Here is a 27102-nt window from a genome sequence, read left to right on the forward strand (position 1 = left end):
GCAGAAACCATCTGAAATGTTATTGAAATGTTTAAGCTATTAAAAACATTAAAGTACAATTTTGGAAGTGCAATTCTTAAATCCTGAAAGGTGAATTTTTATTTCATAAAATTCAAACATGTTTACCTGCATAATTAAAAATAGCATGACCCAAATCTTATAAATGTACAACAAAAACACATCTAAACTGTAGAAGAAAATACAACTTTGTATAATTCATTATTTATTAAAGCAAGGAAGAAAAACATCATTTAAAATCAAAATAACATCAGTAGCCCAAAAATCATTCTCTATAGAACGTTCCAGTAAGTAAATGAGAAAAACAAAACATTGAAATACAATTTAGAAAGTTGATTTCAACTTTAGAACTGACAATCTGATTATATGTTCCCAAAAAACTGTACTACCAAAGAAGGGCCAGGTGACTGTTTTCACCCCAGTTCAGGGATAGAAATATACTGAAATGTCAATACTATGATAAAGGAGGTACCATACATCTGAACCTTGGTTGTACTGATAAAAGGGGCAATCAACACTATTGATTGCTGGCAAAACTCAGTGCTAACCAACTTAAAAACAAACCTTCAAAGAATCAGGCTCATCTACCAGGAAATTAACTGCTTACCAGAAAAGAGCTTAATATTCTCTAGAAAAGCAACAATATCCAGATTCTTTAAAATGTAGCATCCACAATGTTGAGCTCATATTTAAAAAAAAGTTACTGGACAGTTGAAGAGGAAATATGTGACCAATAACCAGAAAAACTGTTAATGGAAAATGAATTCCTGATCACCCATATGTTAGAATGAGCAGACAAGGACCTTAAAGTACCTATTATGATCATGTCCCCAGGACTTAAAGAAAAATATGGTCATAATGAAATAACATGTTAGAATTATCAACAAAGAAAAGAGGGATAAAATCAAACAAATTCTAGAACTAAAACGTACAGTATCTTGAAATGAAAAAAAAAAACACTAGATGACCTTAACAGCAAATTGGAGTCAGAAGAAAAAAAGGGCCAGTGAACTTGGAAACAGCCATATAATTATCTAAGAGCAGAGAGAAAAAATATTGGAGAAAAAGTAACAGATATTCACTGAGCTATGAGACAATGATGCAGTCTAATATTGTGTAACTAGAGTTCCAGAATGAGAAAATAGATTTCGGGCAGAACAAAACATTAGAAGAAACAATAGTCTAATTTGGCAGAAAATGCCAACTTACAGATCTATGACACTCAGCAAAAACCAAGAAAAAAAAATTTAGCTTTCTTTAAAAAGACCATTCTTTTACACTGTAATCAAACCACTATAAACCAAAAAAAAAAATTGAAAACAGTGCAGAATCCCGATCAAAATCCCTTTGGCCTTTTTTTGCACAAATGGAAAAACCAAAGTTCACATGAAATTGCAAGGGACCAAAACAATCTTGAAAAAGGAGAAAGGTAGGGGACTCACACTTCCTCATTCCAAAACTTACAATAATCAAAAAACTGTGGTACTGTCATAAGGACAGACATATAGATCAATAAAGTGAAACTGAGAATTCCAGAAATAAACCCATACACAGATGGTCAGTTGGTTTTTAACAAGAGTGCCAAGACCCTTCAATAGAGAAAGAATAGATTCTACAAATGGCTTTGGGACAACTGGATATCCACATGTAAAAGAATGAAGTTGAACTCCCTACCTCACATCATACAAAAAATTAACTCAAAACAGATCAGAGATCTAAATGTAAGAGCTAAAACCATAAAACTCTTAAAGGAAAACTTAAGTGTAAATCTCCGTGACCTTGGACTAGGCAATGGTTTCTTAGGTATGACACCAAAAGCACAAGCAACAATAAAAACAATATTAAAAAACATTTGTACATCAAAGGACACTATCAAGGGGAAAAAAAGACATCCACAGAATGTGAGAAAATATTTGTAAATCATATATCTAATATTCAGAATAAGGTGCACTGGCAGTGCAGCGGTTAAAAAGATCAACTACTAACCGAAAGGTCAGCTGTTCGAAACCACCAGCGGCTCTGCGGGAGAAAGATACGGCCGTCTGTTTCCATAGAGATTTATAGCCTTGGAAACTGTACGGGGTCACTATGAGTCAGAATTGACTCGAAAGCAGTGGATTTGGTTTTTTGGTTAATATCCAGCATATATGAAGCAACTCTTACAACTCAGTAACAAAAAGACAAACAACCCAATTAAAAAATGGGCAAAGGACTTGAGGAAACATTTCTCCAAAGAACATATAAAAATAGCCAATAAATAACATAAAAAGTGTTCAACACCAGCAGCCATTAAAACCAACAAAGCAGAACTGCCCCACAGTATTTCCGAAGAGCAGCTGGTGGATTCAAACTGCCAACCTTTTTGGTTAGCAGCCAAACTCTTAACCACTGCACCACCAGGGCTGCAAAGCCATTAAACCCCTTGCCATCGAATCGATTCCAACTCAGTGACCCTATAGGGTTTCCGAAGCTGTAAATTTCAGAAATGCAAATTAGAAATTGGAAATGCAAATCAGAACTACAATGAGATACAACTTCACATCCACTAGATGGCTATTAAAAAAGAAACAAAACAGAAAATAATAAGTATTGGTGAGAATGTGAAAAAGCTGGAACCCTCCTGCATTGCTTGTGGGAATGTAAAATGGTGCAACGGCTGTGGAAGATAGTCTAGTGGTTCATGAATAAGTTAAACATAGAATAACCATAACCCATAGGGTCCAACAATTTCACTCCTGGGTACGTACCCAAAAGAACTGAACACAAGTATGCAAACAAAATCTTGTATGCTACTGTTCATAGCAGCACTTTCCACAAGAACTTAAATGTTGAAACAACCCAAATGTCCATCAACTGATAGGTGGATAAAATATGGTATGTCAATACACTGGAATATTATTCAATGACAAAACAGAATGTAGTACTGATACATGTACAAAATGGATGAACCTTGAAAACATTATACTAAATGAAAGAAGTCAGGCACAAAAGGCCACATACTGTATGATTCTTATTTATATGAAATATCCAAAGTTGGCAAACCCATAGAGAGGCAGAGAGCAAATCAGTGGTTGCCAGGGGCTGGGGAGAGGAGGAAGCGGGGAGTGACTGTTTAACAGACAAGGTGTTTCCTTTTGGAATGATGAAAATGTTCTGAAACTAGATGGTGGTGATGGTTGTACAACATTATGAATGTACTAAATGTCATAAGTAGTAAATTGTATTTTATGTGTATTTTATCACAATAAATAATAAGGGGGCCCAGAAGACAAACGAATGACATCTTTAAAGTGTTAAAAAGAGAAAAAAATACCAAAAAAATCCTGTAAACCCAGAATCCTACATCCAGGAAAAACATTATTCAAAACTAAAGTGAAATAAACACATTGTTATAGATTGAACTGCGTCCACCAAAAATGTGTGTCAACTTGCCTAGCCATGATTCCCAGTATTGTGTGACTGTCAACCATTTTGTGATCTGATGTGATTTTCTTATGTGTTGTAAATCCTACTTTAATGACTTTAATGAGGTGGGACTAGCAGCAGTTATGTTAATGAGGCAAGATTCAATCTACAACATTAGGTTTTGTCTTAAATCAGTCTCTTTTGAGATATAAAAGAGAAAATTAAGCAGAGACACAGGTGGACCTCACACCACCAAGAAAGTAGTGCCAGTAAAAAGGCACATCGTTTGGACCCAGGAACCCTGTGCAGAGAAGCTCCTAGTCCAGGGGAAGACTGATGATAAGGACTTTCCTTCAAAGCTGACAGAGAAAGAAAGCATTCCCTTGGAGATGACACCCTGAATTCGGACTTTTAACCTACTGAATTGTGAGAGAATACATTTCCCTTTGTTAAAGCCATCCATTTATGGTATTTCTGTTATAGCAGGACTAGATAACTAAGAAATACAAATACAGAAAAACAAAACCTGAAAGAATCCACAGCTAGCTGACTGAAGAGAAACTGACAGCACATAAAAACTCAGATACAGGCGGAGCCAAGATGGCGGACTAGGCAGACGCTACCTCGGATCCCTCTTACAACAAAGACACGGAAAAACAAGTGAATCGATCACATACATAACAATCTACGAACCCTGAACAACAAACACAGATTTAGAGACGGAGAACGAACTAATACGGGGAAGCAGCGATTGTTTCCAGAGCCTGGAGCCAGCGTACCAGTCAGGTACGGCACAAGCACAGAGACCTGCTCCACCCCCCTGAACTAACCCCGGGAGGGGGACCAGCCGGTTCCACGGGTGGCGTGGGACGCAGCCGTTAGGAGAAGTCCCCGGGAGGCAGTGACTGATCTTGGAGCAGAAAGAGCAGCATCCGAGCCGGGGAACCATCCCGCAGAGATTTGGACTGCACGCAGCGGATTTTCTGGAAAAACTAGTTTCCCAGCGATGGCTCGGAGACAACAATCCATATCAAACCACTTAAAGAAGCAGACCGTGACAGCTTCTCCAACCCCCCAAACAAAAGAATCAAAATCTTTCCCAAATGAAGATACAATTTTGGAATTATCAGATACAGAATATAAAAAACTAATTTACAGAATGCTTAATGATATCACAAATGAAATTAGGATATCTGCAGAAAAAGCCAAGGAACACACTGATAAAACTGTTGAAGAACTCAAAAAGATTATTTAAGAACATACTGGAAAAATTAATAAGTTGCAAGAATCCATAGAGAGACAACATGTAGAAATCCAAAAGATTAACAATAAAATAACAGAATTAGACAACACACTAGGAAGTCAGAGGAGCAGACTCGAGCAATTAGAATGCAGACTGGGACATCTGGAGGACCAGGGAATCAACACCAACATAGCTGAAAAAAAATCAGATAAAAGAATTAAAAAAAATGAAGAAAACCTAAGAATTATGTGGGACTCTATCAAGAAGGATAACCTGCGGGTGATAGGAGTCCCAGAACAGGGAGGGGGGACAGAAAACACAGAGAAAATAGTTGAAGAACTTCTGACAGAAAACTTCCCTGACATCATGAAAGACGAAAGGATATCTATCCAAGATGCTCATCGAACCCCATTTAAGATTGATACAAAAAGAAAAACACCAAGACATAATATCATCAAACTCACCAAAACCAAAGATAAACAGAAAATTTTAAAAGCAGCCAGGGAGAAAAGAAAGGTTTCCTTCAAGGGAGAATCAGTAAGAATATGTTCTGACTACTCAGCAGAAACCATGCAGGCAAGAAGGGAATGGGACGACATATACAGAACACTGAAGGAGAAAAACTGCCAACCAAGGATCATATATCCAGCAAAACTCTCTCTGAAATATGAAGGCGAAATTAAGATATTTACAGACAAACACAAGTTTAGAGAATTTGCAAAAACCAAACCAAAGCTACAAGAAATACTAAAGGATATTGTTTGGTCAGAGAGCCAATAATATCAGATATCAGCACAACACAAGGTCACAAAACAGAACGTCCTGATATCAACTCAAATAGGGAAATCACAAAAACAAACAAATTAAGATTAATTAAAAAAAAAATACACATAACAGGGAATCATGGAAGTCAATACGTAAAAGATCACAATAATCAAAAAGAGGGACTAAATACAGGAGGCACTGAACTGCCATATGGAGAGTGATACAAGGCGATATAGAACAATACAAGTTAGGTTTTTACTTAGAAAAATAGGGGTATATAATGAGGTAACCACAAAAAGGTATAACAACTCTATAACTCAAGACAAAAACCAAGAAAAACGTAACGACTCAACTAACATAAAGTCAAACACTATGAAAGTGAGGATCTCACAATTTACTAAGAAAAACGCCTCAGCACAAAAAAGTATGTGGAAAAATGAAATTGTCAACAACACACATAAAAAGGCATCAAAATGACAGCACTAAAAACTTATTTATCTATAATTACCCTGAATGTAAATGGACTAAATGCACCAATAAAGAGACAGAGAGTCACAGACTGGATAAAGAAACACGATCCATCTATATGCTGCCTACAAGAGACACACCTTAGACTTAGAGACACAAACAAACTAAAACTCAAAGGATGGAAAAAAGTATATCAAGCAAACAATAAGCAAAAAAGAAGAGGAGTAGCAATATTAATTTCTGACAAAATCGACTTTAGACTTAAATCCACCACAAAGGATAAAGAAGGACACTATATAATGATAAAAGGGACAATTGATCAGGAAGACATAACCATATTAAATATTTATGCACCCAATGACAGGGCTGCAAGATATATAAATCAAATTTTAACAGAACTGAAAAGTGAGATAGATACCTCCACAATTATAGTAGGCGACTTCAACACACCACTTTCGGAGAAGGACAGGACATCCAGTAAGAAGCTCAACAGAGACACGGAAGATCTAATTACAACAATCAACCAACTTGACCTCATTGACTTATACAGAACTCTCCACCCAACTGCTGCAAAATATACTTTTTTTTCTAGCGCACATGGAACATTCTCTAGAATAGACCACATATTAGGTCATAAAACAAACCTTTGCAGAGTCCAAAACATCGAAATATTACAAAGCATCTTCTCAGACCACAAGGCAATAAAACTAGAGATCAATAACAGAAAAACGAGGGAAAAGAAATCAAATACTTGGAAAATGAACAATACCCTCCTGAAAAAAGACTGGGTTATAGAAGACATCAAGGAGGGAATAAGGAAATTCATAGAAAGCAACGAGAATGAAAATACTTCCTATCAAAACCTCTGGGACACAGCAAAAGCAGTGCTCAGAGGTCAAATTATATCAATAAATGCACACATACAAAAAGAAGAAAGAGCCAAAATCAGAGAACTGTCCCTACAACTTGAACAAATAGAAAGTGAGCAACAAAAGAATCCATCAGGCACCAGAAGAAAACAAATAATAAAAATTAGAGCTGAACTAAATGAATTAGAGAACAGAAAAACAATTGAAAGAATTAACAAAGCCAAAAGCTGGTTCTTTGAAAAAATTAACAAAATTGATAAACCATTGGCTAGACTGACTAAAGAAATACAGGAAAGGAAACAAATAACCCGAATAAGAAATGAGAAGGACCACATTACAACAGAACCAAATGAAATTAAAAGAATCATTTCAGATTATTATGAAAAATTGTACTCTAACAAATTTGAAAACCTAGAAGAAATGGATGAATTCCTGGAAAAACACTACCTACCTAAACTAACACATTCAGAAGTAGAACAACTAAATAGACCCATAACAAAAAAAGAGATTGAAACGGTAATCAAAAAACTCCCAACAAAAAAAAGTCCTGGCCCGGACGGCTTCACTGCAGAGTTCTACCAAATTTTCAGAGAAGAGTTAACACCACTACTACTAAAGGTATTCCAAAGCATAGAAAATGACGGAATACTACCCAACTCATTCTATGAAGCCACCATCTCCCTGATACCAAAACCAGGTAAAGACATTACAAAAAAAGAAAATTATAGACCTATATCCCTCATGAACATTGATGCAAAAATCCTCAACAAAATTCTAGCCAATAGAATCCAACGACACATCAAAAAAATAATTCACCCTGATCAAGTGGGATTTATACCAGGTATGCAAGGCTGGTTTAATATCAGAAAAACCATTAATGTAATCCATCACATAAATAAAACAAAAGACAAAAACCACATGATCTTATCAATTGATGCAGAAAAGGCATTTGACAAAGTCCAACACCCATTCATGATAAAAACTCTTACCAAAATAGGAATTGAAGGAAAATTCCTCAACATAATAAAGGGCATCTATGCAAAGCCAACAGCCAATATCACTCTAAATGGAGAGAACCTGAAAGCATTTCCCTTGAGAACGGGAACCAGACAAGGATGCCCTTTATCACCGCTCTTATTCAACATCGTGTTGGAAGTCTTAGCCAGGGCAATCAGGCTAGACAAAGAAATAAAAGGTATCTGGATTGGCAAGGAAGAAGTAAAGTTATCACTATTTGCAGATGACATGATTATATACACAGAAAACCCTAAGGAATCCTCCAGAAAACTACTGAAACTAATAGAAGAGTTTGGCAGAGTCTCAGGTTATAAAATAAACATACAAAAATCACTTGGATTCCTCTACATCAACAAAAAGAACACCGAAGAGGAAATAACCAAATCAATACCATTCACAGTAGCCCCCAAGAAGATAAGATACTTAGGAATAAATCTTACCAAGGATGTAAAAGACCTATACAAAGAAAACTACAAAGCTCTACTACAAGAAATTCAAAAGGACATACTTAAGTGGAAAAACATACCTTGCTCATGGATAGGAAGACTTAACATAGTAAAAATGTCTATTCTACCAAAAGCCATCTATACATTTAACGCACTTCCGATCCAAATTCCAATGTCATATTTTAAGGGGATAGAGAAACAAATCACCAATTTCATATGGAAGGGAAAGAAGCCCCGGATAAGCAAAGCACTACTGAAAAAGAAGAAGAAAGTGGGAGGCCTCACCTTACCTGACTTCAGAACCTATTATACAGCCACAGTAGTCAAAGCAGCCTGGTATTGGTACAACAACAGACACATAGACCAATGGAACAGAATTGAGAACCCAGACATAGATCCATCCACGTATGAGCAGCTGATATTTGACAAAGGACCAGTGTCAATTAACTGGGGAAAAGATAGCCTTTTTAACAAATGGTGCTGGCATAACTGGATATCCATTTGCAAAAAAATGAAACAGGACCCATACCTCACACCATGCACAAAAACTAACTCCAAGTAGATCAAAGACCTAAACATAAAGACTAAAACGATAAAGATCATGGAAGAAAAAATTGGGACAACCCTAGGAGCCCTAATACAAGGTATAAACAGAATACAAAACATTACCAAAAATGATGAAGAGAAACCCGATAACTGGGAGCTCCTAAAAATCAAACACCTATGCTCATCTAAAGACTTCACCAAAAGAGTAAAAAGACCACCTACAGATTGGGAAAGAATTTTCAGCTATGACATCTCCGACCAGCGCCTGATCTCTAAAATCAACATGATTCTGTCAAAACTCAACCACAAAAAGACAAACAACCCAATCAAGAAGTGGGCAAAGGATATGAACACACATTTCTCTAAAGAAGATATTCAGGCAGCCAACAGATACATGAGAAAATGCTCTCGATCATTAGCCATTAGAGAAATGCAAATTAAAACTACGATGAGATTCCATCTCACACCAGCAAGGCTGGCATTAATCCAAAAAACACAAAATAATAAAGGTTGGAGAGGCTGCGGAGAGATTGGAACTCTCATACACTGCTGGTGGGAATGTAAAATGGTACAACCACTTTGGAAATCTATCTGGCGTTATCTTAAACAGTTAGAAATAGAACTACCATACAACCCAGAAATCCCACTCCTCGGAATATACCCTAGAGATACAAGAGCCTTCATACAAACAGATATATGCACACCCATGTTTATTGCAGCTCTGTTTACAATAGCAAAAAGTTGGAAGCAACCAAGGTGTCCATCAACGGATGAATGGGTAAATAAATTGTGGTATATTCACACAATGGAATACTACGCATCGATAAAGAACGGTGACGAATCTCTGAAACATTTCATAACATGGAGGAACCTGGAAGGCATTATGCTGAGCGAAATGAGTCAGAGGCAAAAGGACAAATATTGTATAAGACCACTATTATAAGATCTTGAGAAATAGTAAACCTGAGAAGAACACATACTTTTGTGGTTACGACGGGGGGAGGGAGGGAGGGTGGGAGAGGGTTTTTTATTGATTAATCAGTAGATAAGAACTGCTTTAGGTGAAGGGAAAGACAACACTCAATACATGCAAGGTCAGCTCAATTGGACTGGACCAAAAGCAAAGAAGTTTCCGGGATAAAATGAATGCTTCAAAGCTCAGCGGAGCAAGCGCGGGGGTCTGGGGAACATGGTTTGCGGGGACTTCTAAGTCAATTGGCAAAATAATTCTACTATGAAATCATTCTGCATCCCACTTTGAAATGTGGCGTCTGGGGTCTTAAATGCTAACAAGCAGCCATCTAAGATGCAGCAATTGGTCTCAACCCACCTGGAGCAAAGGAAAATCAAGAACACCAAGCCCACATGACAACTAAGAGCCCAAGAGACAGAAAGGGCCACATGAACCAGAGACCTACATCATCCTGAGACCAGAAGAACTAGTTGGTGCCCGGCCACAATCGATGACTGCCCTGACAGGGAGCTCAGCAGAGGACCCCTGAGGGAGCAGGAGAGCAGTGGGATGCAGACCCCAAATTCTCATAAGAAGACCAAACTTAATGGTCTGACTGAGACTGGAGGAATCCCGGCGGTCATGCTCTCCAGACCTTCTGTTGACACAGGACAGGAACCATCCCTGAAGAAAACTCATCAGACATGAAAGGGACTGGTCAGCGGGTGGGAGAGAGACGCTGATGAAGAGTGAGCTAATTATAGCAGGTGTACACTTGAGATTGTGTTGGCAACTCTTGTCTGGAGGGGGGATGGGAGGATAGAGAGAGAGGGAAGCCGGCAAAATTGTCAAGAAAGGAGAGACTGAAAGGGCTGACTCAAGACGGGGAGAGTAAGTGGGAGTAGGGAGTGAGATGTATGTAAACTTATATGTGACAGACTGATTGGATTTGTAAACGTTCACTTGAAGCTTAATAAAAGTTATTATAAAAAAAAAAAAAAAAAACTCAGATACACAGGAAGAATGAGTGCCAAAAATAGTAAATACATGTATAATGACAAAAAAAATTGCATTTTAATTTTCTAACTTTTTTTAAAAGGCATAGAGCTGTCTGAGGTCTTAAACGCTAGCAAGTGGCCGTCTAAGATGCATCAATTGGTCTCAACCAACCTGGAGCAAAGGAGAACGAAGAACACCAAAGACACAGGTAATTATGAGCCCAAGAGGCAGAAAGTGCCGCATAAACCAGAGACTACATCAGCCTGAGACCAGAAGAACTAGATGGTGCCTGGCTACAACCGATGACTGCCCTGACAGGGAACGCAACAGAGAACCAACCCCTGAAGGAGCAGGAGAGCAGTGGGATGCAGACCCCAAGTTCTTGTAAAAAGACCAGACTTAATGGTCTGACTGAGACTAGAAGCACCCCAGAGGTCATGGTCCCCAGACCTTCCGTTAGCCCAAGACAGGGACCATTCCCAAAGCCAACTCTTCAGAGAGGAATTAGACTGGACAATGGGATAGAAAATGATACTGGTGAAGAATGAGCTTCTTGGATCAAGTAGACACGTGAGACTGTTAGTATGTCCTGTCTGGAGGGGAGATGAGAGGGCAGAGGGGGTCAGAATCTGGCCGAATGGACACAAAAAAAGAGAGTAGAGGGAAGGAGTGTGCTGTCTCATTAGGGAGAGAGCAATTAGGAGTATAGAGAGACTGACTTGATTTGTAAACTTTCACTTAAAGCACAGTGGGAAAAAATGGCATACAGCTGTTTAATGCAAAACATAACATTGCATCATGGTATATGTATACATATAACACAGATGACAAAAGCATAATAGGACAAGGGGATAAATTAAGCTATACTGTCATAAGATTCTTATATTTTATATGAAGTTGTGGTGTTTATACAATATTAATTCTAAGGAGACTGTGCTAAATTAAGAATGCAAACTGTAATTCCCAGAGCAACCACTGGGAAAAATAATAATGCAAAGAAGTACAGCTGAAAATCCAGTAGAGGAATTAAAACGGAATACTCAAAAACGTTCAATTTACCCAAAGACAGGAAAAAAGGAACGGCCTCAAAAAAACAGATGAGGCAGAAATAATTAACAAAATGGCATGACTAAATCTGACCATATCAGAAATTATATAAATGGAAATAGACTAACAGTCCAATTACAAGGCAGAGTTTGATTAACTAGATAAGCAGATCCAGCTAGATATGGTCTACAAGAGATGTACTTTACAAGAAAAAACAAAATTATAAATAGGCTAAAAGGATGGAAAAAATATACTAAATGACAAGTACGAGAAAGCTAGAAGACTACATTAACATCAGAAGAATTAGATTTCAATAAAAAATGTATGACCAGAGATAAAGAAGGATATTTCAATTTGGAAAAAAAACGGTGGGGGGCTTAATTCATCAGGAAGACATAACAATCATAAATAGGTATGTGCTTAAAAACAAATCTTCCAAATAAACAAACCAAAACCTGAAAGAACTAACAGGAAAGGTAGACAAGTCCACAATCATAGCTGAAGATTTAAAAACTTCTCACTCAATAAATGATATGTAGACAAAAAAAATTAATAAAGATAGACAAAATCTGAACAACACCATCAACTACCTAAGGGACCTCCAGTGACACAAGTCGTTAAGAGCATGCCTGCTAACTAAAAGGTCAGTGGTTAGAACCTACCAGTTGCTCTGCAGGAAAAAGATGTGGCAATCTGCTTCCATAAAGATTTATAGCCCTGGAAACGCTATGAGACAGTTCTACTCTATCCTATAGGGTCACTATGAGTCGGCATCAACTTGACAGCAATGGTTTGTTTGGTTGGATCACCTACCTGGGTGATGCAAATGGGTAACATGCTCAGCTGCTAACCACAAGGTTGGAGGTTCAGGTCTACCCTGAGGCACATCAGACCAAAAGCCTGGCAATCTACTTCTGAAAAATCAGAGAGTGAAAACCCCCTATAGCCAAAAGGTGGAAACAATCTAAATGCCCAACAACAAATGGATAATCAAAATGTGGTACATACATAAAATGGAATACTACTCAGCCAGCAGAAGAAACAAAGGCTTGATACACGCAACAATAAGATTGGGGCGTAAAGATATTATGCTGACTGAAATAAGTCAATCACAAAAGGACAAACATTGTATGACCTCGCTTACATAAAAAGACAAGAAAAAGCAAATGTATAAAGACCAAAGTTTATTAGTGGTTACCAGGGATGGGAAGATGGGGAAAGCGGGGATTAATGGTGATGGGAAAATCAAATTGATTAAGGATAGAGTTGCATAGCTGATTATTGTAATTGCTGTCAATAAGTTGTACATCTGTAAAAAGTTAAACTGGCAAAAGTTGTGTGATATATTCACAACAATGAAAAAAAAAGACCATATGTAGCACAGTTCTACTGTGACACAAATGCCATCGCCACGAGTAGGAATGTACTTGTCTACTGTGACACAAACGCCGTCACCATGAGTAGGAATGAACTTGACAACAATTGGTTTCTAGTTATCAACTACCTTCAGCTAACTGACTTTTGTAGAACACTTTTTTACAAAATGCATGTTCTTTTCAAATGCATACTGAATTTTCACCAACACAGGCTACATGTTGGGTCCTAAAATGTCACAAAAAATTTCCAAAGAATAACCACAATCAAATGAAATCAGAGATCAGTAATAATAAGGTATCTAACATATTTGATACTTAGCATATCTAACATCAGATACCTAACATAAATGGACATTTAACAACTCGTTTATATATAATTGACAGCTCAAAAATAGAAATAACAAGGGAAATTAAAAGATATTTCAAACAAAATTATAATGAAAAAGAACATATCCAAATTTATGAGACACAGCACAATGCTGTATTTATATGCATTAAAATGCATATAAGTTTTAAATGCCTATACTGAAAGAGAATAAGGGTTTAAAATCATTGATCCGATGATCTAAATGTTAGATTCAAATGATCTAAAAAACCTAGAAAGTTAGAAGACAAGCAAAGAAAATCCAAAGTAAAAAAAAAAAAGGAAATAATGAAAGGAGAAATCAATAAAATGGCAAATAGACCAAAAAATACACTAAATCCACAAAGCCAAAAATTGGTTCTTTGAAAAGACTGATAGAATTGATAAACTCCACAAGACTAATAAAAAAAAAAAAAGAAAAGAGAGCAGGAACCCCACAAATCACCAATATCAAGAATGAAAAAGAGGACAGAGATGTTACAAACATGAAAATGACAATACATTTAAATGGCAATGCAAGAGGCCTATAATATAAAGAAACAAATCTTGAAATAGGATAAAGCTGAAAAACTTAACTACCTGACTTCAAAATTACACTTCTCTCACCACTCCTAATCAACACTGGACTGAAGGACTTAGCCACGCAATAACGGAAGGAAAAAATATGAAAGACATAATGCTCAGAGGAAAAAAAAAAACTCAATATTCATATAGAATGGACTGTATCCATAGAAAACCTATAAAATCTACTAAAACAAACTGTGAGAACTAATAAGTAAATTTAGCAAAGTTGCATGACACAAGGCCAATATGCAAGAATGAACTATATTTCTATATACTGTTGTTGTTCTTAGATGCCATCATGTCAGTTCTGACTCATAGCAACCCTACGAACAGCAGAACAAAACACTGCCAGGTCCTGAGCCATTCTCACAATTGTTGCTGATATCTGAGCCCACTGTTGCAGGCACTTTGTCAATCCATCTCACTAAGGGTCTTCCTTTTTTTTACTAATCCTCTACTTTACCAAGCATAACATCCTTCTCCAGGGACTGGTCCCTACTGATAACATGTCCAAAGTAAGAGAAATGAAGTCTTGCCATCCTCACTTCTAAGAAGCATTCTGGCTGTACTTCTTCCAGGACAGATTTGTTCATTCTTCTGACAGTCTATGGTATATTCAATATTCTTTGTGAATACAATAATTCAAAGGCAGCTTTCACATGCATATGAGGTGACTAAAAATGTCATGACTTCGATCAGGTGCACTTAGTCCTCAAAGCGACATATTTCCTTTTTAACACTTAAGAGACCTTCTGCAGCAGATTTACCCAATGCAATATGTCATTTGATTTCCTGACTGTTGCTTCCATGGGCGTTAATTGTGTATGCAAGTAAAATGAAATCTTTGACAACTTCAATCTTTTCTCCATTTATCATGATATTGCTTACTGGTCCAGTTGTGAGGATTTCTGTTTTCTGTACATTGAGGTATAATTCACACTGAAGGCTACCTACTGTCTTTGATCTTCATCAGTAAGCGCTTCAAGTTCTCTTCTGTTTTGGCAAGCAAGTAATGACAACTGCATATCAAAAGTTGTTAATGAGTCTTCCTCCAATCCTGATGTCCCGTTCTTCTTCATATAGTCCAGCTTCTCAGATTATGTGTTCAGCATACACAGATTAAATAAGTATGGTGAAATGATTCAACCCTGATCCATACCATTCCTGATTTTAAACCATGCAGTCTTCCCTTTGTTCTTTTCAAATGACTGCTTCTTGGTCTATGTACAGGTTCAACATGAGCACAATTAGGTGTTCCGGAACTCCCATTCTTTACAACATTATTCATAATTTTTTATGACCCACACAAATGCCTTTGCATAGTCAATAACACACAGGTAAACATCTTTCTGGTATTCTCTGCTTTCAGCCAGGATCCATTTGACATCAGCAATGATATCCCCCTCATCATCTTCTGAATGCAGCTTGAATTTCTAGTTGTTCCCTTTTGATAAACTCCTGCAACCGTTTTTGAAGTAACTTCAGTAAAATTTTACTTATGTGTGATATTAGTGATACTGTTTGATAATTTCCACACTCTGTTGGGTCACCTTTGTTTGGAATGGGCTATATACTAGCATCAAATAATCTGGAAAACTAATTTTTTTTTAATTCAATTTATAATAGGATCAAAATTATAATGCTCTTAAATACAAATTGAACAAAAAATATACACAATCTCTATAAACCAAAAACCAAACCCATTGCAAAAACACTGTTGAGAATAATTAGAAAAACTGCAGATAGAAGGGGAGAAAGCCCATGTTCAAGGATTAAAAATTCAGTATTGTCAAGATATCAATTTTCCCTAAAATTGACCAGTAAATTCAGCACAATCTTGATCATAATTCCAATAAGCATCTTTTTTAAATAGAATGGACAAGCTGAATCTAAAATTTATATGGCAATGCAAGAGGCCTAAAAAAAGCACCAAAAAAAGAAATCTTGAATAAAGTTTAAAAATTTCCTGACTTCAAAGTTATAAAATTACTATAAAACTATAGAAATCAAGACAGTAAGACTGTACTTATAGCAAAAGGATAGAGAAGTAAAAAAACGGAACTGAAAAGAGTGTAGAATAGACATACCCTTATATGATCAACTGATGTTTTTTACGAAGGCATAACAGTAATTCAATGAGGAAAGAATATGATATCATAAAAGAACCTCAACCCTTATCTCACACTACATAAAAAACAAATTCTAGATAGAATTTACTTTTAGATATACAAGCTAAAACTATAAAGCTTTTAGAGAAAACCTAAGATGTCTTTGTCACATGTGGGTAAAGATTTCTTAGGACTCAAAAAGCAATAATCATAAAAAAACTGAGGAATCAGAACTTCATAAATATTAAAAAGTTCTGCTCATTAAAAGATATCATTGAGAAAATAAAAAGGCAAGCCACAGATTGGAAGAAAATATTCACAATGCATATATTTGACAAAGGGCTGGTATCCAGAATACGTAAAGAACCCCCAAATAAGTAATAAAATGACAAACACTTCTCAAAAGTATACAAATGGCCAATAAACAACAAGAAACAAAGCTCAAAATCATTAGTCACAGCAAAATGAAACACCATTATAAATTTACTAGAATGACTGAAATGAAAAAATCTGACACCACCAAATATCGGCAAGAATGTGGAACAAACAGAATTCTCGTCCACTGCTGGTGAAATAAAAAACGGTACAAACAATATGGGGGAACCGGCTAATGGTTTCTTATAAAGTTAAACAAAAGCCTACTATATGACCCAGCAATCCCAATCTTTGGTATTTGCCCAAAAGAATGGAAAAAACGTGTGCCCACACATTCTCTTCCAAGAATGCCACAGCAGCTTTATTCATAACAGTCAAAAACTGTTAGCAGCCCAAATGTCTTACAATATTAAAATGGATAAACAATTAGGAATGTATTTATATAACTGAATACTACCTGGCATTAAACTACTGACACCTACAACAACGTAGATTAATCTCACAGACATGATAACTGAGCAAAAGAAGACAAATTCTTCTATTTATATGAAAAAGCAAAATCGGCAAAACTAATTTATGGTGACGGAAATCAACTCAGTGCTTACTTCTGGAGTAGGAGAGGACTGAGTGGGAGGGAGTAAGAATGAAGTTTACAGAATCCTGGTAGTGTTCTAAATTTTGATAGGTGTGTACATTTGTCAGTACTCACAAATTATATACTCAAATGTGTTGTTTACTCAATGTGAATTTTACTTCAATTTTAAAAAGCTCTTCAATAAAATAAGAGTTTCTGAAAATATTGTTAATTGTATGTTTGCCATACAAAGTGGTCTCAATTAGCAATTCTGAAAAACTTTGAGTATCCTAGCCTTCCAAAAATAAGTAAAAATACTGGGAGTGGAAGTAGCCAGATTTCTCATTGTTGGCAAAGGGAGGTACAAATATAGAAAAGGGATGAGAACGAAAAAAACAGAAAAGGGAAATACCACTTTGTGGTGGTAGGCTGAAAGTAGAAGTACCGGTGTAAATTCCTGATTTTTAATATATGTATATATACCTGCAGGTATATTTTATAGTGTGTGTATATTTATGTATATGTACATAAAACACCCAATTTTCTAGTTCTGTCTGAAGAAAGGGCTTAAAAGCAATAACCTACCAACTGCCCAATTCTTGGTTTCTAAATACCATTCTGTAAGGAAAGGACTCACACGTTCTTAGAGAAATGACTGGTTCCAGGGCTGGAGCAGGGAAACTACAAGGTGAGCTTAGAACAACTTGTTGCACCAGAAAGTAAGGAATTGCTCAAAAAACATGGGAACATGTCAAAAGGACAGAGGAGCCTGCTTGACCAAGCAACCAGTGATCAAATCTGGAACAATTTCAGCATCAAAATAAATAATAATAGTAGTGCATTATCGTATATAAAATAAGAATCTATGAGTCTATGCCAATATAAGTAAATAAATGAGGCAAAAAAGGAAAGCTTTTGCTTACTTAGAAAATATTAAGATTATGAATCACAAAGAAAGACTAAGGAAATGTTCCAGATGAAAAGAAAGAGATTTGACAAATAAATGCAATGTGTGATCCTGGATTGGATCCTGGATCAGATTTAAAAAAAAAAAAAAGCTATAACAAACATTATTAGAACTGATGAAATGTGAATATTGACTGTGGATTAGATAATAACATTGTCTCAATATGAAATTTTCTGATTTTGATGGCTGTTATGTGGTTATGTAAGAGACTATCCCCGTTTTTAGAAAATGTACACCGAAGTATTTAGGAGTAAAGAGCTACGGTGTCTCTAACTTACCCTCAAATGATCTGGGGAGGGGAAAATACACACACACACAGAAAAGGATATTACAACAGTGTTTCAGTGATAGATACATCAAATACTAAAGCTGAGATAAACATTAATTTATATATCCAACACATCAAACACTAAGTTGGGCTAAACATTAATTTATTTATCTGTGTAAGTACTTAATCAAATGCAGGCGATTTTAATTTCTGATTAAATTTAAAGACCACATTTCATACAAAGCAGAAAACCAAGCAAATCAAACCCGTTACCACCAAGTTGATTTCAACTCATAGCGACCCTACAGGACAGAGCAGAACTGCCCCACAGGGTTTCCAAAGCGTGCCTGGTGGATTCAAACTGCCGACCCCTTGGCCAACAGTTGTAGCTCTTAACTACTACGCCACCAGCAGAAGTACATAAAAATCTCATATACTTTTAAGAAAGTATATAGCTCTAGCACTTTTATAAAGCTTACTCCAAGACAGAGTAATAGTTAAATGTATATCACAAGGAACAGGAAGTTGAATTACAACAGCCCAGATAACTTAGGCTTTTGCTATGTACTTACTCTACTCTGAATTGTAGAGTAATAAAATAAAAATACACATGTTTAATACTATTAACAATTGACAGGTAGCACTGATTGCCCAATTTTTGTTAACCTTATTATAGAATGATGGATAATCCTTCTGTTAGATCAATTTTCAAATTATAGTTTATTTGACAAACCCAGTTATCTGGCTTTACCAACCGTACTCCAATACTTGAAACTTCTAACATCTCCGTATAGGCTCAAACAGAAGAAAAATTTCCTTTTCTTCCACAAAAGATGAAGTTGGTATTTCGTTTCTCTAAATCCTTCTTATACCTGTCTTCACCTTCTTAGCTCTGTCCTCTTTTGCCCTCTGCCTTAGTAAGTCCTATCAATCTCAGCGAATGAGTCACTTAGGTATTACAGTGATATGTCACTAACATTTTTAAACTATTTCTGCTCTGCTTATCAGCATCTTACAGTGGGGCAGCAGTCACCCCTTTCCTGGCATTATTTGGACTTCCAAAAAGATGAATTTCCATATGTAGTAAAAATAATACATAGCTGCACAGTTTTAAAAAACATAATGGCAGTGCCAAACCAAAGCCCCCATACTAAATCCAAACCACAGTGACATGGTTATTAACATGTCTCGAAGAAGAAACACCTCCCTATTTACAACATAGGTTAGAGGCCTATGTAAGAGTCAATGGCAACAGGGAAAAATCCTACACTGTGCACATACCTTGATTTATACAATAGATACAATGCCAAAGAGTGACTACCTTTAGGGCAGGCAGTATAGCGGAGCGGTGAAGTGCAGGGATTCAGATCAGGCTGCCTTGATTTATAATCTGGCTCTACCACTTTTAGCCATGCATCTTGCAGCAGGCCCCTTAAACACTCTAAGTTTCTTTATCTATAAAATAGGAACAATACCTACCTCAAAGGATGTTGTGAAGAACAAATGTGACATCTGAGATATGTGGTCTGGCACAAAGCAAGCACAATCTGTAACCCCATCCCCACCCCTCACCTTTCTGACTCCATCTTCTTCTGCTCCCCCCAACACACTCTCGAGTCAGCCACTAGGACCTACTTCTTGCTATTCTCTGAACATGACAAGGCCTACCCCGCCCCCCTTAGAACCGCCACATTTGTTGTTCTCTTTGCTGGAAATGCTCTTCCCGGACATAACTGTTGGTCCTCACCCTCGCCTCTTTCAAGCCTTTCTCAGATGGGAACTGCTAGGCTGAACCCTTCTCTGCCCGCTCCGTTTAAAACTGTGCACCTGCCCACTTCCCCAGTATTCCCTCGCTCCCATCCCTGCTTTACTGATCTCCAGAGCACTTTTCACCTTTTCAAGTCTTTTACCATCTGCCCATTCCCCTACCTCACTGCTCATTAGATTATCAGTCCCATGAGGGCAAGAAATTTTTTGTGGTTGCTTCACAGGTATATCCTCAGTGCTTACACAGAGTCTGGGACATAAAAAAAGGTTAAAAAATATATTTAATTTACTGAATAAATATCTGCTTTTATTATCACCACTGCAATTTATTTTCTGGAGTTATTCCTTTAGTTTTCTTTTTAATGTGTGCTTTAATACATCAGTACCTCCCAACATGTATCACACGTACTTGGTCGTGAATGATGCTGTGAGTTAAGTCACATGGTGGTGCTACTGGGCAGACAACAGCTCAATATCATAAAGCATTTTCTTTTTCTGTACTGTAATTTCTACACAATCACTTGAATAATTCATTGAACTTTACTCCAACATTAAATGATAGGAAAATTAATATGCTGCTGTTTTTTTTATAGATGCAACCATCTGAGTAAAAGAGGAGACATACAACTAATAAATACAAACAGGCTTGTATATGTTGCCTACAGAGGAACAGGAGGCTGAGTGGCTGGGAAACTTACCTTTAACTATACACCCTTTAAATGTTTTTGACCATATATAAGTATTACCTCTAAAATTTTTAATTTGAAAATAAAGCGCTAATTCCACTGATGACAGTATACTCTGTTTACCTAATGGAAAGACAAAACTTGTTTCTTTAGCATAAGATACTCGCTGGATTTAAGCTGGCTAACCAACTGAGAAGTGAATGAATAAACAAGCATGTACGAAATGTCAGAAATAAATATTAGGTTCATTATAAGCAACTGTCAATATTCTACAAAGGTTCAACCTAATGGTTACAGGCTAACCAAAAAAGGGTATAATTAAGAATTTTGTATTTTCAGCTCTCTGGAAACAGGGAACTTTATTGTTTAAATATTGCACAACTCCTTTCAAACATTTTTAGTAGTAAATCATATAAAAAAGCAGCAGACTGTCCATATAGTTTAAATATTCTAGAAGAGCTTGTTCTCTGAAATGGTCTCTTTAAGTGACAGCTCTTTTTCTAAGGAAGATAATCATAACTGATATTTGGTTTTGAATGTGTATGTTTATTTAAAGATCTTTTATTAAACCAGTATCTACTGAGTGTTTACTATGTATTTTAATAATGCATCATCACAAGAACCCTGTAAGGTTGATATTATCTACCCATTACACAAATAAGAAACCCCCTCTAAAAGGTAAACGACTTGCCCAGATTCACAAAGGTCGTCCATAGTTAAATCAGGATTAGGACCCAGATCTGCACATTTCAGCAATACGTGTTCTTACCACTATGCTTAGTAGGCAAGTTGCTATGTCCCTGGCTAGTCGTAACAGGGAGCTACAGTCTCAGTCAGAATTTTTCACATGTATCAGTTAAAATTAGGCATTCTCTCATATTCAATAGAAACAAATGTCACCCTACATAGATAAAAGTTGAACATTTCAAATTATATTTAAAAAAAAAAAGATGTAGTGAATGTAAGGATGGCTGTCATTTACTCTAGATCTACTTTAAGAGTCTTCATAAAATAAACGGAAATAAGTTCAAACTAGATGTGATAAATAAAAATTACAAGAAACTGTAATCTGCAAAAACTGAACTAAAATAACAAATAAAAACTCACACTGTTAGCATAGTTTCTGAATTCAAACTTCCATACTTACAAAAGGAACACGTACCTTTTCCTAAATGTGTATTTATGCTCATGTATCTAGCTGTTCCCGTAAGACTCTTGTGTTCTCTGTATGGTATGTGTTTCTTTGTCTCTGGATCAATATATTCCTTTGCCAAACCAAAATCTATAATATGAATAACTTGCTGGGTTTTGTTCCCTGGTCGTCCTATTAAGAAGTTCTCAGGTTTTACATCTCTATATATCAAGTTCTTTGAATGGACATATTCCATACGGGAAATCTTGATTCAAGAAAAAAGAAGACAAATTTTAGGTTTTAAAATAGCATGAGAAAGCATGCTAGAGGAAAAACAGAATTTTCACAATGAAAACAACATTAAATAGAAAAATCATCTGAAATTATTTTAGTTTTTTAAAAGTAACATGTCAGTCTATAGTTCCTCAAATATATACCCAATTATAATTAAAAAGCTAAGCATTTACTATTATGGTCACTGGCAAATGAAAGTGTCTGAATTTTATAAATTCCTTTTACATCAGTAAGCTTGAGCCAATCAACACTTTTAGATGATGTTACATAAAATCAAAAAGCTTTACTGATATAAAATCTTGAACTCAAAAGTGTAAATGGACATTCATACTGTTACAATTTATCAGTTCAGTAATCAAGCAACTTTCACAATTATATTAGAGAAACATAAGTCTAAATTATTAAATAAAATAATTAGCAAAGCAACTTTCAGTTTTTTGGGTTTTTTTTTTAATAACTTCTTTACTTTTTCCTCAGGTATTAAATGCTTAAAAAGATCCTGAAATTACAAAATTTTGAAATTCAACTCTAATACTGTACGTTTTTAATAACTATTTTTTGTTACAGGTTCTTGAATAATGTTCAGTGTAAAAACTTCAAAAAATAGAACATTACCAATAAAACCTCTTAATTTAGTAATAATCATGATTAACAATGCAATACACATACAGTTACACAGGTCACTTCAATTCGTTTGTTTGCTAACAAATTTTGGTTTTTTTTTTATGATACATAATCTTCTAACACATACTTTTTACTTGACATGAACATTTTTCAGGTCACAAAACATTCTTTTAATATACACTTTTTAATGGCTGCATATTATTTTAGGGCTATTCAAAATTTATACAAGCTAACCCTATTATTTCTCTACATAAGAGTTGTTTCCCATTTTTTATTATAAACATCCTTGGGGAAAAAGTTTTAAGTATATCTGAATACCTCCATAGGATATGGAAGTGGAGAAGTGGAATTGATGAGTCAAAAGATAAAACATTTTTATGACTTCTGCAGCATACTCCTATTGGCATTTATTTCAAAACCACTTTAAATCACTCTCTATACTGCTTTTTCACAAACTATGAAATTTAAACAATTTGTTAAGACTCTCTCGTTGGTTTGTTCTTTCTTCTAGGCTACTAGAGACTATTATCAAGATTAAGAATCCATGTTTCTGAAGGATCTCTTTCCAAGTAATCATCTTCTGCATCAAGAAAGGGCTGAAAACAATTCTGAAGCTGAAAATTCTGATCTTACACAAATCATATATTCTCTCATGTAAATAACATATATATCTTGATTCAGCTATTTTAAGTTATATGCATCCTAAAACACAATATATGAAAAGCAGAGCATTTTTATTAGGTTGAATGCTCTGTGAGGTAATGTCATAAAACTCTGAACTTTTAATATAATTATATGACCAAATGAACTACACAGTTGTTCAAACAACTACAATACATTCTGCTTTACTTACCAGTTGTATAGCTATCATAAGAACTGTTTTAAGAGAAAACGTTCTGTCACACAAGTCAAACAAGTCTTCTAAACTAGGTCCCAGCAGTTCCAGCACCATAGCATTGTATTTACCACAAGGGCCAAAATAGTAAACTTGAGGTATACCATCTAGGGGAAAAGAAAAAGTCATTTAATAATTCCATCAACTTAAATACCAAACTTTTCTTCCTAAAAAAAAAAGGGTAGTTTTAACACTACAGCAAACTGCTTACTTTTTCTATACACAAAACAAACACTCCTGACCAAATTTCCAACACAATATCTTAGCCTTGATGTTTACACTGTACTCTGGGTACACTTCCAACATGGCATTTACTAAACTACACTATACCTGTATTTTCCTGTTCGTCTCTATACCACTTCACCAGAGAAAGAAAATGGGCTTTTTAGTCATGTATTTCCATGGCCTAAGGAAATGCTTAGCACATAGGAAAGACACCATTTTTATTGACTCCATTTTCTTGAGTAACAGTATGCCCTCCCCTGAGTGTGGGCAAGATTCATGGGACTTTGCTCCCATGATTAGGTTAATGCTATATGGCAAAGGTCTCTATCAGTTGACTATGAGTTAATTAAAAGGTAGAATATCATCCTGGTAGCCTAATCATGTCCTTTAAAAAAGAGGGCCGGTATATTCACACAATGGAATACTACGCATTGATAAAGAACAGTGAGGAATCTGCGGAACAAGTCTTAACATGGAGGAACCTGGAAGGCATTATGCAGAGTGAAATTAGTCAGGTGCAAACGACAAATGTTGTATAAGACCACTATTATAAGAACTTGAGAAACAGTTTAAACTGAGAAGAAAACATTCTTTTGTGGTTACGAGAGGGGGGAGGTAGGGAGGGTGGAAGAGGGACATTCACTAATTAGATAGTAGATAAGAATTACTCTAGGTGAAGGGAAAGAGCACACAATACAGGGGAGGTCAGCACAATTGGACTAAACCAAAAGCAAAGAAGTTTCCTGAATAAACTGAATGCTTCAAAGGCCAGAGTAGCAGGGGCAGGGGTCTGGGGACCATGGTTTCAGGGGACATCTAAGTCAACTGGCATAATAAAATCTATTAAGAAAACATTCTGCATCCCACTTTGGAGAGTGGCACCTGGGGTCTTAAACGCTAGCAAGCAGCCATCTAAGATGCATCAATTGGTCTCAACCCACCCGGATCAAAGGAGAATGAAGAACACCAAGGTCACAAGGTGATTACGAGCCCAAGAGACAGAAAGGGCCACATGAACCAGAGACTACATCATCCTGAGACCAGAAGAACTAGATGGTGCCCGGCTACAACCGATGACTGCCCTGACAGGGAACACAACAGAGAACCCCTGAGGGAGCAGGAGAGCAGTGGGATGCAGACCCCAAATTCTCATAAGACCAGACTTAATGGTCTCACTGAGGCTGGAAGGGACCCTGGTGGCCACGGCCCCCAGACCTTCTGTTGCCCCAGGACAGGAACCATTCCCAAAGCCAACTCTTCAGACATGGATTGGACTGGACAGTGGGTTCGAGAGGGATGCTGGTGAGGAGTTAGCTTCTTGCATCAGGTGGACACTTGAGACTATGTTGGCATCTCCTGCCTGGAGGGGAGATGAGAGGGTGGAGGGGGGTAGAAGCTGGCGAAATGGACATGAAAAGAGAGAGTGGAGGGAGAGAGTGGGCTGTCTCATTAGGGGGAGAGTAATTGGGAGTGTGTAGCAAGGTGTATACGGGTTTTTGTGTGAAAGACTGACTTGATTTGTAAACTTTCACTTAAAGCACAATAAAAATTATATATATATAAAAAAAAAAAGGAGAGGGCCTAGATCAGAGATAATCAAAGCATTACAGACGCTTCTCCTCTTGGCCTAAAAGAAGCAAACAGCCATGTTGTGGAGAGGGGCAAATGCCAGGGAAGAACAGCATCTAGGAACTTAAGGCCTTAGTCTTATAGTCATAAGGAACTGAATTCCACCAACGACCAGTAAGCTTAAAAGAGGTCTCTGAGCCTCAGATAAGATCACAGTCCTGGCTTAACACCTGATTTCAGCATGATGAGGCCCTCGGCAGAGGACTCAGCTAAGCCATGCCTGGAATCCTGCTCCAAAAAAACTGTGAGATAAATAAAGTCTCTTGTTTTAAGCCACTAAACTAGTGCTAATTCATTAAGCAGCAACAGAAAACTAACATAAAATCAGAATACAAATATAAACTCTAAATGCCCAGAAGTCTTCTGTATTTTATTTTTGTGCATCAAAGATTCCCAGTAAACTAAGAGCTAATAGGTGATCAATTTACCTTAACACTGCATTTATGTATTTACTCATCACGAGAGAATGAACTCTTCTACCTTAAATGTCTCAGTTTCACTTCCAAGTATGTGGCTGTTGTATTTGTCTGTCTTGGCAATTTTAACACAAAAAATCTTTCCAAATTATAATATACACTTCCTATTCTTTTTAATAAAGAGTTTAGGGAACAAAATTTTACTCTTTAATGGTCCACCAGACTGAGTCCAGCACAACTAGATGGTGCCTGGCTACCACCAATGACTACTCTGACAAGAATCACAATAGAAGGTCCCAGACAGAGCTGGAGAAAAATGTAGAACAAAATTCTAACTCACAAAAAAAAGCCAGACTTACTGGCCTGACAGAGACTGCAGAAATCCAAGAGGATGCTCCCAGATACCCTTTTAAGCTCAGTAATGAAGTCACTCCTGAAGTTCACCCTTCAGCCAAAGATTAGACAGGCCCATAAAACAAAACAAGACTGAAGGGGCACACCAGCCCAGGGGCAAGGACTAGAAGGTACAAGGGGACAGGAAAGCTGGTAAAAGGAAATCCAAGGTCAAGAAGGGGGGACTGTTGACATGTCATGAGACTGGTAACCAATGTCACAAAACAGTATGTGTACTAATTGTTTAAAGAGAAGCTAGTTTGTTCTGTAAACCTCCATCTAAAGTACAATTTAAAAAAAAAATTACTCTTGATGTTTACCCTATCATATTTAATATAAATTATTGCATGAAAAAAAGATTTTCTTTTTTTTTTAATTACATGGGCAGAATAGAAAATATGGAACTAGAACCCAAGACAACTGAGATCTTAATCTGACAATAATCTTACTCTGACAATAACCACCAGCTTTGGGGCTGCCTTGTCATTCAATCTCTCTGGTGGGCCTCAGTTTGCTTATGTCTCATATTAAGACCAGATTTCTCCCAGGTGAATATCAGTGAGACAAAAGACTGTCTGGGGATGGGGAGGTGAGATATTATCATCATGAGAGGCAGAGGAAAGGGGACAAGTTCAAACTGCATGCTTGGCTCCCTTCCCATAAACAGAGA

General features: G+C 36.6%; 1 protein-coding gene across 6 annotated transcripts in view; it reads right to left on the reverse strand.

The window, feature by feature from the left end:
• CSNK1G3 (casein kinase 1 gamma 3) overlaps positions 1-27102 on the reverse strand; it is a 153027-nt gene that overhangs the window by 42579 nt on the left and 83346 nt on the right. For all 6 annotated transcript variants that reach the window (XM_049873570.1, XM_049873567.1, XM_049873568.1 and 3 more), the window contains exons 5-6: positions 23728-23876; positions 21987-22221 (exon numbers count right to left, since the gene is read on the reverse strand). In XM_049873570.1, coding sequence (XP_049729527.1) covers positions 21987-22221; positions 23728-23876 — 384 coding nt within the window. The remainder of the gene's footprint in view (positions 1-21986; positions 22222-23727; positions 23877-27102) is intronic.

The sequence above is a fragment of the Elephas maximus genome, chromosome 2 (assembly GCF_024166365.1).
Source record: "Elephas maximus indicus isolate mEleMax1 chromosome 2, mEleMax1 primary haplotype, whole genome shotgun sequence".
NCBI classification, from domain to species: Eukaryota; Metazoa; Chordata; class Mammalia; order Proboscidea; family Elephantidae; genus Elephas; species Elephas maximus.